Source organism: Bubalus kerabau, chromosome 17 (assembly GCF_029407905.1).
Source record: "Bubalus kerabau isolate K-KA32 ecotype Philippines breed swamp buffalo chromosome 17, PCC_UOA_SB_1v2, whole genome shotgun sequence".
In the NCBI taxonomy this organism is placed as follows: domain Eukaryota; kingdom Metazoa; phylum Chordata; class Mammalia; order Artiodactyla; family Bovidae; genus Bubalus; species Bubalus kerabau.
This window is the reverse complement of record NC_073640.1, coordinates 50,597,959-50,615,221: the sequence shown is the minus strand read 5'-3', so window position 1 is coordinate 50,615,221 and position 17,263 is coordinate 50,597,959. Positions and strand designations below refer to the sequence as shown.

Sequence of the window (17,263 nt, the reverse complement as noted above, 5' to 3'; positions counted from 1 at the left end):
CTGGAGAAGAAAATGGCAACCCACTCCAGTACTCTTGCCTGGAAAATCCCATGGATGGAGGAGCCTGGTGGGCTACAGTCCATAGGGTCACAAAGAGTTGGACATTACTGAGTGACTTCACATTCACTTTAAGAAAAATAATTTTCAAATTTTTATTAGATACAAGTATTATCTTATATATAATTATATATATAATATATAATCTATTTCTGCTTTATTGACTATGCCAAAGCCTTTGACTGTGTGGATCACAATAAACTGGAAAATTCTGAAAGAGATGGGAATACCAGACCACCTGATCTGCCTCTTGAGAAACCTGTATGCAGGTCAGGAAGCAACAGTTAGAACTGGACATGGAACAACAGAAAGTGAAAAGAAAGTGAAGTCTCAGTCATGTCCGACTCTTTGTGACCCCGTGGACTGTAGCCTACCAGTCTCCTCTGTCCATGGAATTTTCCAGGCAAGAGTACTGGAGTGGGTTGCCATTTCCTTCTCCAGAGGATCTTCCCAACCCAGGGATCGAACCTGGGTCTCCCACACTGCAGGCAGACGCTTTACCATCTGAGCCACTGGTTCCAAATAGGAAAAGGAGTATGTCAAGGCTATATATTGTCACCCAGCTTATGTAACTTACATGCAGAGTACATCATGAGAAATGCTGGGCTGGAGGAAGCACAAGCTGGAATCAAGATTGCTGGAAGAAATATCAATAACCTCAGATATGCAGATGACACCACCCTTATGGCAGAAAGTGAAGAGGAACTAAAGAGCCTCTTGATGAAAGTGAAAGAGGGGAGTGAAAAAGTTGGCTTAAAGCTCAACATTCAGAAAACTAAGATCATGGCATCCGGTCCCATCACTTCATGGCAAGTAGATGGGGAAACAGCGGAAACAGTGTCAGACTTTATTTTGGGGGGCTCCAAAATCACTGCAGATGGTGATTGCAGCCATGAAATTAAAAGATACTTACTCCTTGCAAGGAAAGTTATGACCAACCTAGATAGCATATTCAAAAGCAGAGACATTACTTTGCCAACAAAGGTCCATCTAGTCAAGGCTATGGTTTTTCCAGTAGTCATGTATGGATGTGAGAGTTGGACAGTGAAGAAAGCTGAGTGCCAAAGAATTGATGCTTTTGAACTGTGGTGTTGGAGAAGACTTGAGAGTCCCTTGGACTGCAAGGAGATCCAACCAGTTCATCCTAAAGGAGATTAGTCCTTGGTGCTCATTGGAGGGACTGATGTTGAAGCTGAAACTCCAATACTTTGGCCACCTTATGCGGAGAGCTGACTCATTGGAAAAGACCCTGATGCTGGGAAAGTTTGAGAGCAGGAGAAGGGGACGACAGAGGATGAGATGGTTGGATGGCATCACTGACACAATGGACATGGGTTTGGGTGGACTCTGGGAATTGGTGATGGACGGGGAGGCCTGGTGTGCTGCAGTTCATGGGGTCACAAAGAGTCGGACACGACTGAGCGACTGAACTGAACCGAACTGATCATATAATTTGACTATTAAATTATAGCATTAATAGTTGTTTCATTCCATGCATATACATACACATGTGAATCTATCACTTTTTCATAATTCATTTTCCTGATCTACTTTTATAGATTTCTCCAGAAAATGCCCAAGATTCTAACTGGTTCTAACTGTTCAGAGTGGCAAGGTCTCCATATCAAAGTTTACCTTCATATATCCACTCAGATAAAACAGGAATATATTCCCCACACCCTTCTGTTCCTCATTACTCTGAATAGAAATGATTCACACTCTAAAAATTTTAGGCTCCAACTGCTTTACTTTAACCATTAGTTGAAAATGGCTCATTCTTTCTGCCAGCAATGTCTTACCTAATATCTCCAGTTTCAAAGAAGTTACCCATAAGCTTCTTAAACCAAGTTTACAACCCACCCACAAAAGACTTCATTTACAATTCTATCGTATTATATTCTATCATATAATGTTTAAATCCATGCTGAAAGTAGAAAACCAAATAATCCCTTTAAGATGAAGAGACATTCATTAAACTGAAAGATCCATTATTCTCTTAGCTGGCCAATCTTTATTTTTATAAAGTATTTAATTGGAGTTCCTTGCTGGTGCAGTGGATAAAAATTCTCCTGCCTGAAAACGACAACAATGAATCCACCTGCCAATGCAGGGGACATGGGTTCCATCCCTGCTCCAGGAAGATTCCACACGCCTCAAAGCGATTAAGCCCCTGTGCCACAACTACTGAAGCCCACACACCTAGAGCCTGTGCTTGGCAATAAGTGAGGCCATCGCAATAAGCCCAAGCACCTCAACAAAGAGTAGCCACTCGCTGCAACTAGAGAAAGCCCTCACACAGCAATGAAGACCCAGTGTAGCCAAAAATAAATTAAAAAAAATTTTTTTTATTGTGATATGTGGGATCTTTCATTGTGGTGCACAGGCTCCAGAGGCATGGGTTTCATAGTCACAGCATGCAGGCTCTCCAGTTGAGGTATGCTGACTCAGTTGTCTCATGGCATGTGGGATCTTAGTTCCTCAACTAGGGATCAAACATGCATTCTCTGCATTAGAAAGTGGACTCTCAACCACTGGACCACCAGGGAAGTTCCCCAATATTTCTTTAAATGTCTATAGCAAGTCCCTGCCACAAATGATTTTAATTCCCTAGGAGAAAGCCTGGTAATAAGTTTTATTACGTGAATTTTTAAAAACTCTTATTGTGAAACAAACAAACATTAGTTTTTTAACAACAAATAAAACATAACAATTCTTTCAGTTTTATGAAGGGTGTGTATTTAACTTTCATATACTTGTTATGAGGTTTCTCCTCAGGATAAATAATTATGCCATATAAAAGATTTAAGGCTTTTTCACATGTGTAGCAAACATGGGATATACACACCAGGACTCCAAATCAAATTAACTGAAGCAAAAAAAGAGAAAATTTATTGGATCACAAAAATGAAAATGTCAAAGATGGTGTAGGCTTCAGACATGACTGGATCCAGATCAAACAACATCCTCATATTTCTGTCTATTATCTCCAATTTCTTTGTATTGGATGTATCTTGGGAAGGCTTTATGTGGTAACAGAAAGGCTACTGGTGAGTTTTTATCAAATCCTTGACATTTGCAATTCCAGTGGGGGGCAGGGGGCCAGGAAAGAAAAGATCTTTTCTCATTACCCATAACAGTACCTTCCTAGGGCTCTACTGGTCTAGACAAGGCCATCTGAAAACCCCTCACTTCTAGTTAGGTTGAGGAAAATAATTGATCACTACTCTCCCTGATTAAATAATTTCATCAGAATGACAGGTACTGAGGATGGGTTCAGTCTCAAATGCAGCATACGACAGATCCAAAAGTAATAGATGGCTACTACTCAGGTTATTTCAAATAAGGGATGCTTGTGAACTGGAGACTTTTCCATATTTACTACATTCATATTAGTAGAATTACTAACTGAAGAACTCATTGATATTTATTTAATAAGGACCAAGTGGTGACTACATGTTTTCTTATTACACATAATCAGAGAGTTTTTCTATTATGAATTTTCTGATGTCGTCTAAGGGTTGAAGCACGGCTAAAATTGTTCCCACATTCATTACAGTTATAGGGTTTTTCTCCGGCATGAATTCTCTGGTGTAGCCTAAGGGACAAGACCTGATGGAAAGCCTTTCCACACTCATTACATTCGTAGGGTTTCTCTCCAGTATGAATTCTCTGATGTTGATTAAGGTATGAGCCACAACTGAAGGCCTTCCCACATTTGTTACATTCATAGGGTTTCTCTCCTGCATGACTTCTTTTATGATGAATTAGAACTAAAGCATCACTGAATGCTTTCCCACATTTATTGCATTCAAAAGGCCTCTCTCCAGTATGAATTCTATGATGTCGATTAAGTTGTGAGTCAGTCCTAAAAAACTTCCCACATTTGATGCACTCATAGGGCTTTTCACCGGTGTGAATTCTCTGATGTTGATTAAGGTGTGAGCGATAGCCAAAGGTCTTCCCACATTCGTTACATTTAAAGGGTTTCTCTCCTGTATGAATTCTCTGATGCAGAGTAAGGGCTATGCGTCTACTGAAGGCTTTTCCACATTGATTACATTCATAGGGTTTCTCTCCAGTGTGAATTCTCTGATGTTGATTAAGGTGTGCGCTCTGTCTGAAGGCTTTGTTACATTCCTTACATTCATATGGTTTCTCTCCTGTGTGAATTCTCTGATGTTCAACAAGGAAGGCATAACGGCTAAAGGCCTTCCCACATTCATTGCATGCAAAGGGTTTCTCTCCAGTGTGGATTCTCTGATGTTGAGCAAGGTGTGCACTCTGTCGGAAAGCTTTGTTACATTCCTTACATTCATATGGTTTCTCCCCAATATGAGTTCTCTGATGCTCACTGAGAAAAAAGTCATGGCTGAAGCCCTTGCCACAGTCACTGCATGCATATGGTTTCTCTCTACTATGAATTCTCTGAGGTTGAGTAAAATACGAGTAACAGCTAAAGGCATTGCCATACTCATCATATCCACGGGGTGATTTTCCAAAATGAGTTGCTTGATGTTGAGTAAGTAATGAATGGAAACTTAAGAGGTCTGAAAAATCATTACTTTCATAAGATTTCTCCCCAGGAGAAATTTCTACATCTTTACTAAGGTATGTGCTCTGGTTGAATTCTTCACATTCATTACCTATCAAAGATTCCTTCTCGGCATGCAGTCTTTTATGTTCAATTAGAACTGAATTTGGGGGGAACATTTTGTTAAAAATACCAAATTTATGTACTTGCTCTACTGGGGGAACTCTCTGTTGTGTTACAAGTACTGACTTCAAGAGAATGTTTCTCTCAGAATTACTATATTCATTGTCTTTCTTCACAGCAGAGATTTCCTTAAGAGTTGCCACTTGCCTGAAATGCCTCTCCTGATTTCCTTGATGCCGCTCAAATTCAGTCTCATATTTCCAGGCTTCTCTGAAACTGGAGAATTCAAGGCTATAACTTGGAAGTCTTTTTGTTATCACCCCCGGCGACATTTCCTCTTCATCAGTGTACCACTTTGGAGATAATGCCTTGATCTCATACCAAGACTCCCAGCCTGAAAAATATCAAGAAAGCAAATGTCTCCTTTTCACCTTTACAAGGAGAAAGAAAATCATTATAGAAGGAATTAAAGAATTTACTTGAGGGAAAGGGGAGAAAGTAGTGGTTCTGACTTTTTTTTATCAATTTACATTCCTGTCAGCAACATGAAATACATGTCTTCAAACTGATTCACACTGGCTAACATCATTCTAAAAATCTTTGCCCCTACAAGTAAAGAGTACTTCATTATTATGTTACTTTGCAAGTCTCTGAAAATTGAGCATTTTCATATACATTTTTGTACCTTTTATATATTTTTGCATACATTTTAATTATACTGGCATCTTCTTTTAAGTGGTTTATAGAAGTCATTATAAATAAGGTGGTATGGCTTTATAAGTATTATTCTCCCTCAAATCATCACTTTTTATTGTCACATGTCATCTTCATTTATAATGCTTCTGATAAAGTTTGAACTCAAATCTCCCAGTCTTTTCATTATAGAGTCTGGCTTTGCAGTCATTTTAAGAAAGATTTTTCCAAAATCCAATATTATGCAAATATTACCCATAACTTTTACAAAAATCTTTTTGTACCACTAATGTGAAAGGCTATTTTTATCAAATACCAAATTCTCATATATACATGGGTGTATTTTTGAAATTTATTTATTGTTCTACTGACCTATTTCACTGTTCTTGTATCAGACCAGTCTCACAGATAAAAGGCAAGATTCTTAAATATCAAAACTTAAATCAGGTAGTATATGAAATGAATAATACACATAACCAAGTAAGCAACTGAGAAATACATATATTGCTCATCAGTAGGAAACCCTTCAGAGAAGGCAATGGCACCCCACTCCAGTACTCTTGCCTGGAAAATCCCATGGACAGAGGAACCTGGTAGGCTGTAGCAGTCCATGGGGTCGCTAAGAGTCGGACACGACTGAACAACTTCACTTTCACTTTTCACTTTCATGCATTGGAGAAGGAATGGCAACCCACTCCAGTGTTCTTGCCTGGAGAATCCCAGGGACGGGGGAGCCTGGTGGGCTGCTGTCTATGGGGTCGCACAGAGTCAGACACAACTGAAGTGACTTAGCAGCAGCAGCAGCAGCAGGAAACCCTTTACTATATATTATTCTCTATACTTTCATGTTTTTTAATTCATCAATAAAAATAAAAAAAATATTTCCTGAAATAAAAACTCAAATCTCCATCCTGAAAGAGAACATATCTACTAGGAAAAAGTGATCCAAAATGGTCAAGACTGAAACATGCCCCACTAAAATGACTTTAAAATGAAAGAACCTTCTAAGAGATCAGAACGAAACATAAAGGTACTTACACAAAAGAGAAAATATCAAGATGGCATCAGGATTCTTTGTAACAACATTCAATACCAATACACTATAAGAAACTTAAGAAAAGAATGGCCAACTATGAATAAGGTAGAGCTTAGGGGACATCATTTGCATGAACTCTTTTTGAGGAAATTGCTAAAGAACAGATTTCAGTCAATCAAGAGATGTCCAGAGAAACTTCAACAAAAGAAACTAGTGGAAAACACTAAATATATTTAGCTACAGAAATAAAACAAAAGAAAAACTTAGGATAAATTTGACAGAAAAATAAGTGAAAGAAAGTCAAAGTGTTAGTCGCTCAGTCGTCTTTGACTCTTTGAGACCCCATGGACTGTAATCTGCCAGGCTCCTCTGCCCATGGAATTCTCCAGGCAAGAATACTGGAGTGGTTTGCCATTTCCTTCTTCAGGGGTTCTTCCTGACCCAGGGATTGAACCTGGATCTTCTGCACTGCCAGCAGATTCTTTACCATCTGAGCCGCCAGATCATGTAAATATACTATACCTGGACAATGTAAAAAGCGTACAACTAAAAAAATTTGGGAAGAGAAGGTGAGGAATATAATAAGGCTACTTTTTGACACATCTGTAAAGTGAAAGTCGTTCAGTCATGTTCAACTCTTTGTGACCCCATGAACTATACAGTCCATGGAATTCTCCAGGCCAGAATACTGGAGTAGGTAGCCTTTCCCTTCTCCAGGGCATCTTCCCAACCCAGGGATCAAGCCAGGGTCTCCTGCATTGCAGGCAGATTCTTTACCAGCTGAGCCACAAGGGAACCCCAAGAATACTAGAGTGGGTAGCCTATTCCCTTCACCAGTGGATCTTCCTGACCCAGGAATTGAACCAGGGTCTCCTGCATTGCAGCCAGATTCTTTACCAATTGAGCTATCAAGGAAGCCTTTTAGGAAGGAAGGATAGCTTACCTTTTTCATCTGTAAAAGGCAAAAAAAAAAAAAAAAAAAAACCAAAGGCTAATTTTTAAAGCTGACCAATCAAGTAATAGAAGGAATAAACACTGTTTAAAGAAACATGAAGGTCTCTTTCCGTTTTTCTTTAAACACTGTTGAAACACCAGATCAAAAGAAAAATCTAATTATTATAAAAACTACAGTATTACATGACCAAAAAAAGGCTAGGAAAACAGACAAGTGAAAGTCTTTTGTAAAAATCAGAAAATATAAAACAATACACAGAATTAAGCCTAAACATATAAAAAAATGTGGGTGGACTTTCACTTATTAAATTGAAATGATATCCAGACTGATATACTGCCTGTAAACCCCACATTTAAATCAAAGTGATTTTACACAGTTGAAAATAAAAAGATGGGTAAAGGCCCTAAAGAAAGTATAAAAAAAGCAAGAAACAGATTCTCCCCAAGGGCCTTCAGAAGGAAGCAGGCGTCTAATGTTTTGATTTTAGCCCTACAAGATCCATTTTGAACTTCTGACCTCCAGAGCTATAAGATAATAAATCTGTGTTTTTTCAGCCACCAAATTTATGGTAATTTGTTACAGCAGCCATAAGAAACTAATACAGAAAGCAGACTGGTACAACTTTTTTGGGAAGGAATTTGGCAATTCCTAATACTACATATCCACTTACTTAGCAATCTTACATCTAGGAAATGACCCTGAAAATAACACTTCAACAACAGGAAAATATGTATGTACAAGGTTAGTTATTGCAGCATTGTTTGTAATTGTAAACTACTGCAAACATCCTAAATGTCCACATACTAGAGAGTATTGAATAAATTACCATAATATCCACATGATGGGGTATTCTGCAGCCATTAGAAAAATGAAGAAGCTCTCTAGGAGCTAATATGGAGTGATTTCCTGTACAGCTGACCCATGAACAATGCAGGGGCTAGGGACATAACTTTACAGTCAGCCCTCCAAATCTGCAGTTCAGCATCCATAGATTCAACCAATCTTAAATTGTATAGTATTTATTGAAAAAAATCTGCATGTAAGTGGATACTTAGATGTGAATCCTTGTCTCTTCAACTAATGTGCATATATAACTTTGATAAAAACTCTAAAAAGAAATCTAGAAGTGAAAAAAAAAAGAAATTTAGAAATGAATATAATTCTGTCCATAAATGGGAAAGAAGTGTAAAGGAAGAAGATTCAAGGTTTAGGTAGAGGTAGGGTGTCCCCAGTGGCTCAGTGGTAAAGAATCCACCTGAAATGCAAGAGACGTGGGTTTGATTCCTGGATGGGGAAGATCCACTGGAGGAGGGCATGTCAACCCACCTCAGAATTCTTGCTTGGAGAATCCCATGGACAGAGGAGCCTGGCAGGCTACAGTCCACAGGATCACAAAGAGCCGGACATGACTGAAGTGACTTAGCACACATGCACACATCCTTGAGAGTATAATTTGATAGAAATAGAGCAGGAACAATCCCCTGATGCCCAGGGCAGCCACCTCAAGTGCAAGGCAGTCTTTTCATGACCACATTGGCTGCCACCTTACAACAGCCCTCCCTGCCCAGTCCCGTCACTCACCTGCATGTTGACCATCCGACATCTCTCTCTCCACCATCCAAGGTTCCTTTCCTTGTTCCAATAAGGAGATCATGTTGGGCTTAGAAATGGAGAGTCCTGTTTATAGGGGAAGAAAAATGAGAACAAGCAAGAGACAGACAGACAGATAAACAAATCCACTTGCTATTGCTGTTCCAGTGACAGCAATCCCTTGGTCAATCCCTTGGTCACTAGGTAAGAAAGGATATTAGAGAAAGGGCCAGAGAATAAAAAGAAGCTTGTAAGGAGGATGAGAAAGACAAAGCTTCTGTCATAGCAGCAATTCTCAAAGTACTAGAGCAGAAAAGAACCACTGTCTTGGAACCAAATAGAAATGCAAATTCTCAGGCTACCCCAACCCAGACCCTACCGAATCAGAAATCACAATGGTTCTCAAATATTAATGAGCATCAGAACCATTTGGAGGGCTCATTAAAACCAGACTATTGGGGCTATTCCCAGATACTGTAGGTCTATAATGGGACCCCATGATTTGCAATTTTAAAAATTCCCACGACATACTCATGCTGCTATCCCAAACCATCATTCAGTGGCAAAAGGAATACTACATTTATAACTCTGTGAAAATATTTCGAATAATTTCCTGGGAACAAGAAGTAGAAATCCAGCTAAGCATTTCAGATGCCCTAGATATTCCCAGTGGAGGAAACTAATACACTTCATAGGGAAGATCTGAATTATGGGGGTATACATCCTTACCAAGCCATACCAAGTTCCTGTAGTTCTCCAACATGACATCTCTGTACAAATCCTTCTGAGATGAGTCCAGCCATTCCCATTCCTCTTGGGAAAAATTCAGAGCTACATCCCTGAAGGTCACCAATCCCTGAAATTAAAATAAAAATTCTTGAGACTTTCCAAACAGTACAGTGGTTAAGACTCCATGTTTCCAATGCAGGGGGTGTGAGTTTAATCTCTGGTCAAGGAACTAAGATCCCACATACTACATGTTATGGACAAAAAAAGAGAAAAAGAAAAAAAATTTTGTTTACCAAGTACTCCCAGACAGTCCAAGCATCTTCCTCCATCTCTATTAGAAGAATTTAACTCAGTTGATCATCTCTTCCTTGAAATGCTTTCTCCTCTTGACTCCCAGGACCCATACACTCTTTTGGATTTCCTTCTACATCAGTCCTTCTCAGTCTCTTTTGCTGGTTCCTCCTCTTCTTGTCAGCCTTTTGTCAGCCTTTGAATGCCCTAAGCTCACTCCCTAGACCTCTTTCCTACCTATATTCACGAAAACCTACCCTCAAGATAATCTTAACCTGTCCCATGGCTTTAACTACACTGTGTTCAGTCAGTTCAGTCATGTCCAACTCTGTGACCCCATGGCTGTAGCCCACCAGGCTCCTCTGTCCATGGGATTTTCCCAGCAAGAATACTAGAATTGGTTGCCATGCCCTCCTCCAAGGGATCTTCTCCATCCAGGGATTGAACCCAAGTCTCCTGTATCTCTGCATTGCAGGCAGATTCTTATACCACTGAGCCACTGGGAAAGCCCTTAAATACATTAAAAACTCTCAAATTCACATCTCCAGTCCTAAACTCTAGATATATAACCAATACTCCACTTGGCTATTCAACAGGTCTCTCTAATTTATCTGGAACTCAAATCTTGATTTTTATCTCATCCCAGCCCATCTTCCCATCTCAGTAAATAGCATGACCATATACACAATTGCCCAGGTCAAAAATCTTTGTAGTTATTCATGATTTCTTTCTTTCTCTCACACTCCACAACCAAACCCTGATCAAATGCCATATTTCCTATCTCCAATAGATACCCAGAATCTCACAAGCTCCAATGCTACCACCGTGATCTAGGTAGCTATCACCTTCCACCTGGATTACTAAGCATCACTTCCACTCTTACTTCCTTCTTTTGATTTCCCTTCCTTTTAAAATATAAATCAGATCACATCACCAACACTCCAGTGGTTCTCCTTCACCCTCAGAACAAAAATCAAAGCTCTGGTCATGACTTTCAAGGGCCTGTTTAATTTGGTCCCCAGCTATTCCCCTAATCTCACAGTGCATATTTTCCTCTGATACTAGCTTATTGTTATCCCTGAAATACATCAAACATGCTCCCACCACAGTAACTTTGCACTTGCTATTTCTTGTACCATTTTTTGTCTTTTTTTAATTGGAATTTAATTGCTTTACAACACTGTTTTAGTTTCTGCTGTACAACAAAGTGAATCAGCTATTTGTACACATATATCTCCTCCCTCTTGGACTTCCCTCCTGCCCCACCCCATCACACCTTCTACTTTTAAAGCTCTTCCCTCGATCTCAACAAAACTTCCTCCCTATGTTCACCGAGGTTTCTCTTTGCTTAAATGTCGCTTCCAAAGACAAACAAACAAACAAACAAAAATTCCTCGACCTCCCTAGTTAAAAGGGCACTTGATAATCACACTCCATCCTTTCATTTCAACACAACAAATCACAATCCATCTAAAGATGAAACGTTCTGTTCCATTATACATTTCAGCACAACACTGAGTTTAAAAAAAAAAAAAAGGATACTAAATGTTTTGTAGAAGGATTATCTGAACAAACAGTGGAGAGGGAGAAGTGAAGAGAGTGCTCACCGGACCACCTGGGACTCGCTGAAGTCCTAAAAAATGACATGGAATTTCTGAAAACAAATTGAAAACATCAACTTACCTGGGACATGGCTTTACACAGTCCAACAGCCATTCTTCCTTCCTTCTTCAATTTTCTCTTTTGGAGAAAAAAGTCCTAAAAAGGGAGAGTTATAAGAACAACAACAAAAAAATGGAACAGCAGTCCTATGCTGCTGATCTGAGACCCACAGAGAGGTTTCCTGCCCCTTTATGGTCCCTAGTTTCCTTATATGAACCAGTCTGTGCATCACATTGGAGGGAACTCCCTATTCTACCTAAAGAGAATCTCCTTCGCAGTTACTATTTTTCTTTATCTTGATTTCTTTTTCTTCTTAGCATTTAACATCATTGGACATGTTACTTTCTTTTTTTTCTGTTGTCTTCCCAAATAATAGTACAAGATTTAAGAGAGCCAGGATTTATTGGGTTCACTGTGTATCTTTGTGCTGTGCTTAACTGCTCAGTTGCTTAGTTGCTCAGTTCTTTGCGACCCCATGGACTGTAGCCTGCCAGGCACCTCTGTCCATGGGGATTCTCCAGGCAAGAATGCTGGAGTGGGTTGCCATGCCCACCTCCAGGGGATCTTCCCAACCCAGAGATCGAACCCAGGTCTCCCGCATTGCAAGCAGATTCTTCACTGTCTGAGCCACCAGGGAAGGCCCTGTGTATCTCCAGGGCTAGAATAATGCCAGAACCACTGCAAGTGCTCAAAACAGATTTGATAGACAAATAAATAAATCTCGATGTGGCTCCTGTAATATAAATAGCAATGTTACACATATTGTATATGTCATTATCTTAGTTAATCTTCACAAAACTGCAAAGGTAGGTATTATTATACCTATTTTATATCAAGTGAAACTGAGGTTCAGAAAGCTTAGACAGCTTACTCAAATTCATAAGAGTCAAACTGCAGGGTGACTCAAAAACTGGTCCTCCAGACTTCCCTGATGGTCAAGTGGCTAAGACTCTGACTCCCAATGTAGGGGGCCTGGGTTTGATCTCTGTCAGGGAACTAGATCCCACATGCCACAACTACGACCTGGCCCAGCCAAATAAATAAACAAAATAAATATTAAGACTCTGAGAGTCCCTTGGATTGCAAGGAAATCAACCCTGAATACTCATTGAAAGGACTGATGCTGAAGCTGAAGCTCCAATACTTTGGCCATCTGATGTGAGAGCTGACTCACTGGAAAAGACACTGATGCTAGGAAAGATTGACAGCAGAAGGAGAAAGGGGCAACAGAGGATGAGGTGGTGGGATGGCATCACCAAATCAATAGACATGAGTTTGAGCAAACTTCAGCAGTTAGTCAAAGACACAGGAAAGGCTGGTGTGCTGCAGCTCATGGGGTCACAAGTAGTCAGACACTACTTAGTGACTGAACAACAGCAACAATAAATATTAGGAAAAAAAAACAAACACGTTCTCTTTCAAGAGACCACAGTGTTTGCATGGGAAATAATCAACATAACCTGAGAAATCAGTGCTATATGTTTTTTAGAGAAGCATTTTTGGAGGTGGAAGATGTTACCTTAATTTCTCCACAGAAATTCAGCCTGAGGTAAACATGCCATATTTCAACACCAAAGCAATAAGAAACTGTACAGCCTGAAACAAGTTCCTTGTCTTCTCAGAGCCAACATTTCTTCACTCTGAAAACAAAGACAGTTGTGTCTGACTCAGAATTTAAGATATACAACCCCCTAATTCTGGGCTACTCTGCACTAGTCAACTCAACCTCCAAGAAAATTATTTATTTCCTTAGTGCAGTGCAGCCTGAAATTGTCCACAAAGGCCTTTGGAACCTGAGAAGAAAATCAACGAAGTCTTCTCAGAATCGGGGAGCTCCAAGTAGCATCTGCATAAAATAAATATCTTTTAAATTTGTTTCAAATAGCTGTGCATCACGAATATTTTTCAAGTTTGGAAGAACCATCAGTCTCTGAAAGAAGGTGATGGAAAAGATTTGGGCTTTATATAGTCCCCAGGCACACATTGACTCTCCAGTCCTTTCCTCACTGGCTAGGTGACCTTGGGCAAATCAATCCAACTGCCAGAACCTTTCCTCATTGCTAAAATGCCTGAGCCAACTCCTGGCACAGAGAAGTGCCACCCTTGTTGCCATTTAGATTTTCCTTTGAAAAGGAAATGAGAACATCTTTCTTTATTAAAAAGTCAGAACCAAAAACTTAGTTCACTTGCTGCTGCTGCTAAGTCGCTTCAGTTGTGTCCGACTCTGTGCGACCCCATAGACGGCAGCCCACCAGGCCCCGCCGTCCCTGGGATTCTCCAGGCAAGAACACTGGGGTGGGCTGCCATTTCCTCCTCCAATGCATGAAAGTGAAAAGTGAAAGTGAAGTTGCTCAGTCGTGTCCGACTCTTAGCAACCCCATGGACTGCAGCCTACCAGCCTCCTCCGTCCATGGGATTTTCCTTAGTATGTAAGAAAAAGAGCCATGGATTAGCCTCTCTCGGCACTAAACATGGAAGAGTTTTGACACAGACAAACCTAAAATCTCAAAATCGATGGCCTAAGGACAGGAAGGCTGGGCTTTCCTCCAGAAAGGCAGCTAATGTGAGGCTGGTCTCACTACAATGTCTTTAGACTGGGTTCTGTGACTCACAAGGGGACGGAAGGAAGAGATCCAAATTAATTTCCATGTCCAGAAGGTCCTGGGCCAAGACCACAGACAATCCTCTCCAACACCCTCAGAACCCAGGGCCCCCATTTTTCACTCTCACAATGTGGAAAAGATCAAGAGAGTTGAAAAATTAAAAGCAAAGACTCTGGAGCTAAATAGCCTGGGCTAAAGTCCCAGTTCTGTCACTTAGTAACTGTGTGAAGGTGGGTGAGCAATTTTAATCTTTCTGTGTCTCACAATCACATACTAGGTCTGACCTACAGATACAAATTCTCTCCAAATCATATGCATACAAACATGGCCACACAATTGCAAATATAATGTCACATACACACACACTGGCATTAATGCAGAGAGAGATGATACACAATTACTCCAACAGAGACAGTCACACACAACCTCATACACAGTGACATACCACACAAGGTCACACATCCTGCCACAATTACTCATACAAAATTATGCCTGGAGAGACTGATGATCATGGGAACATAACCACACCTTCAAACGCAGTTACATCCACAGGGACAAGCGGTCAAACAGTCACACACACATCCACACAGCAACACACACACACACACACACACGTTACACCTGCAGTCTCTCACAAACCCATACACAAATAACACAATTACACCTGCGGAGACCGTCACACAGAAACAGACTCAGTTTTATGCCAGAGACAGATGGTCATAGTCGCGTTCAACCATACAGTGACACACAAGTTCATACTGTCACACACACACACTGTCACACAGCCATACACAGTGACACAGCCTCCCCAGAGGCGCCCGCCTGGTCCCCATCCCGATCCCTGCCGGTCTACCCCAAGCCCGGCCCTGATCTCTGGCTCTCGCGCCAGCCAGGCCCAACTCACCTCCCGGCGTCCCTGGCTCTAGAAACCCGCCCAGCGACCCGAGACCCGCGACGTCGCCTCCCAGAATCCCCTGCGGGGCACAGCGGGACGCGGACTGACGCTCACCGGACCCCGGGTTCGGCTGGGGAAACATCTAGCTGCAAGGAACTAGACCAGCGACTCAGCTTTTCATTCCGACCCTGAGGACCACAAGTCCCAGACGCTTTGCGCCTCGGCCTCCTTGCTGAATGAACTACATTTCCCAGAGGGCCCCGAAGCACGGCCCAACATCACGGCTGCACTACAGGAGGCCACGGCCACAAGTCCGAGTACCCACAGAACTGTGTGATAACCTGGGATATCGTGAATGGGCATTTAAGTGACCCTGGGCAACTGCATGTGAGGGAATGCTGAAGCTGCGCGTGTCCGTGACTGTTACTGAGTGCTCAGGGGTGGCGATTTGGGTGTGACTGTCGCTGCACACTTTTGTGCTTGCGCACCACGGGGCGACATGTTCTGTCAGTGTAGTCGGCTTGTGTATTTTAAATCATGCCCCGTGATTGTGGGTCATTGTGTGAGATTGTGGACCTGCCAAGAATGGGAAAGTGATTGTGGATGTGTAAGGGACTGTGGCTGACTTTGGGCATGACATTTCTGTAACTGTGTTCTTAGCCCAGAGATCCGCGGAGGTTTTCTCGTAATTGGCGGTGGAGCTTTGTTTATGGGCTTTAGAGTTGAGTCTGTGGGAGAGGGGGTCTGTGTGTCCTGTGTGTGTGTGTTTGTCTGTCTATCTCCAGGTCCAACTGTTCTCTCGTCCCTGCCCAACCTCTCATCCCAGCCAGGGCGGGGTCAATATTATCCTTATTTTTATATCGTGTGTGTGTGTATGCGCGCGCGCGTACACGCGCACCCGTTCAGTCACTCAGTCGCGTCAGACTCTTTGCGACCACATGGACTGACTGTACCCCACCAGTCTCCTCTGTCCATGGCATTTTCCAGGCAAGAATACTGGATTGGGCTGCCATTTCCTACTCCAGGGAATCTCCCCAAGCCAGGGATGGAAGCTGCGACGCTGGCGTCTTCTGCATTGGCAGGCAAATTCTTTACCACTGTGCCACCTGGGAAGCCCCTATCCCTTCTCTTCTTGCCGCTAATGTGATGGCAGGCACAGAGAGTAATTATATTTCAGTTGTAGGAAGATGCTCACTTGTATCAAAGCCATTTATATTATTGTAGCCAGGATCTCTGGAGTTTCTTTTATTATTGTTCCTAACTTTTCACTTTACAACTTAAATTTGTTGTTTTGGTGTTGTTCAGTCACTAAGTCATGTCCAACTCTTTGTGACCTCATGGATTACAGCATGCTAGGCTTCCCTGTCCTTCACTATCTCCCAGAATTTTCTCAAATTCATGTACATTAAGTTGGTGATGCTGTCTAACCATCTCATCCTCTGCTGCCCTCTTCTCCTTTTGCCTTCAGTCTTTCCCAACATCAGGGTCTTTGCTATTGAGTTGGCTCTTCGCATCACATGGCTAAAGTAGTGGAGCTTCAGCTTCAGCATCAGTCCTTCCCATGAATATTCAGGGTTGATTTCCTTTAGGATTGAATGGTTTGATCTCCTTGCAGTCCAAGAGATTCTCAAGAGTCTTCCTCAGCACAATTTGAAAGCATCAATTCTTTGGCACTCAGCCTTCTTTATAGTCCAACTCACATCCAAACATGACTACTGGAAAAACCACAGCTTTGATTATACAGACCTTTGTTGGCAAAGTGATGTCTCTGCTTTTTAATATGCTGTCTAGGTTTGTCAAAGCTCCAGTATCACTGTGGACAGTACCTGAAGCCATGAAATTAAAAGACTCTTGCTCTTTGGAAGGAAAGCTATGACAAACCTTGACAACTTTATTTAGGGCCCAGCTTTAAGAAAACTATCCACAGTCAAGAGGCCAAGAATGTGAACCTGTGAGTGATGTTAAAGAAAATAAGAACTGAGAGGTACTTGAAGGGGCCTGTTTTTTGTTTTGTTTTGTTTTGTTTTTAATTCAGGAACTATTGCCATAGGAGAAAAGAGACTTCAGTACAGAACTGGCTCAATTCCAAATATAGCAA

General features: G+C 41.4%; 1 protein-coding gene across 3 annotated transcripts; it reads right to left on the bottom strand.

Moving 5' to 3' along the window:
• Window positions 1-215: 215 nt before the first annotated feature.
• ZNF527 (zinc finger protein 527) lies at window positions 216-15,403 on the bottom strand. 3 transcript variants are annotated; one of them, XM_055553330.1, is made up of 6 exons: window positions 15,280-15,403; window positions 13,187-13,307; window positions 11,689-11,763; window positions 9,715-9,841; window positions 8,977-9,072; window positions 216-5,105 (listed from the first exon to the last, which is right to left on the bottom strand). In XM_055553330.1, exons 3-6 carry the CDS (start codon window positions 11,719-11,721, stop codon window positions 3,532-3,534), a joined length of 1,830 nt encoding a protein of 609 aa, XP_055409305.1. In that variant the 5' UTR covers window positions 11,722-11,763; window positions 13,187-13,307; window positions 15,280-15,403; the 3' UTR covers window positions 216-3,531. The 3 variants fall into 3 exon arrangements, with proteins under 3 accessions (XP_055409305.1, XP_055409307.1, XP_055409304.1); XM_055553332.1 differs by having other exon boundaries at window positions 9,725-9,841; window positions 15,175-15,383; XM_055553329.1 differs by having other exon boundaries at window positions 15,175-15,380.
• Between the last annotated feature and the right edge of the window lie 1,860 nt (window positions 15,404-17,263).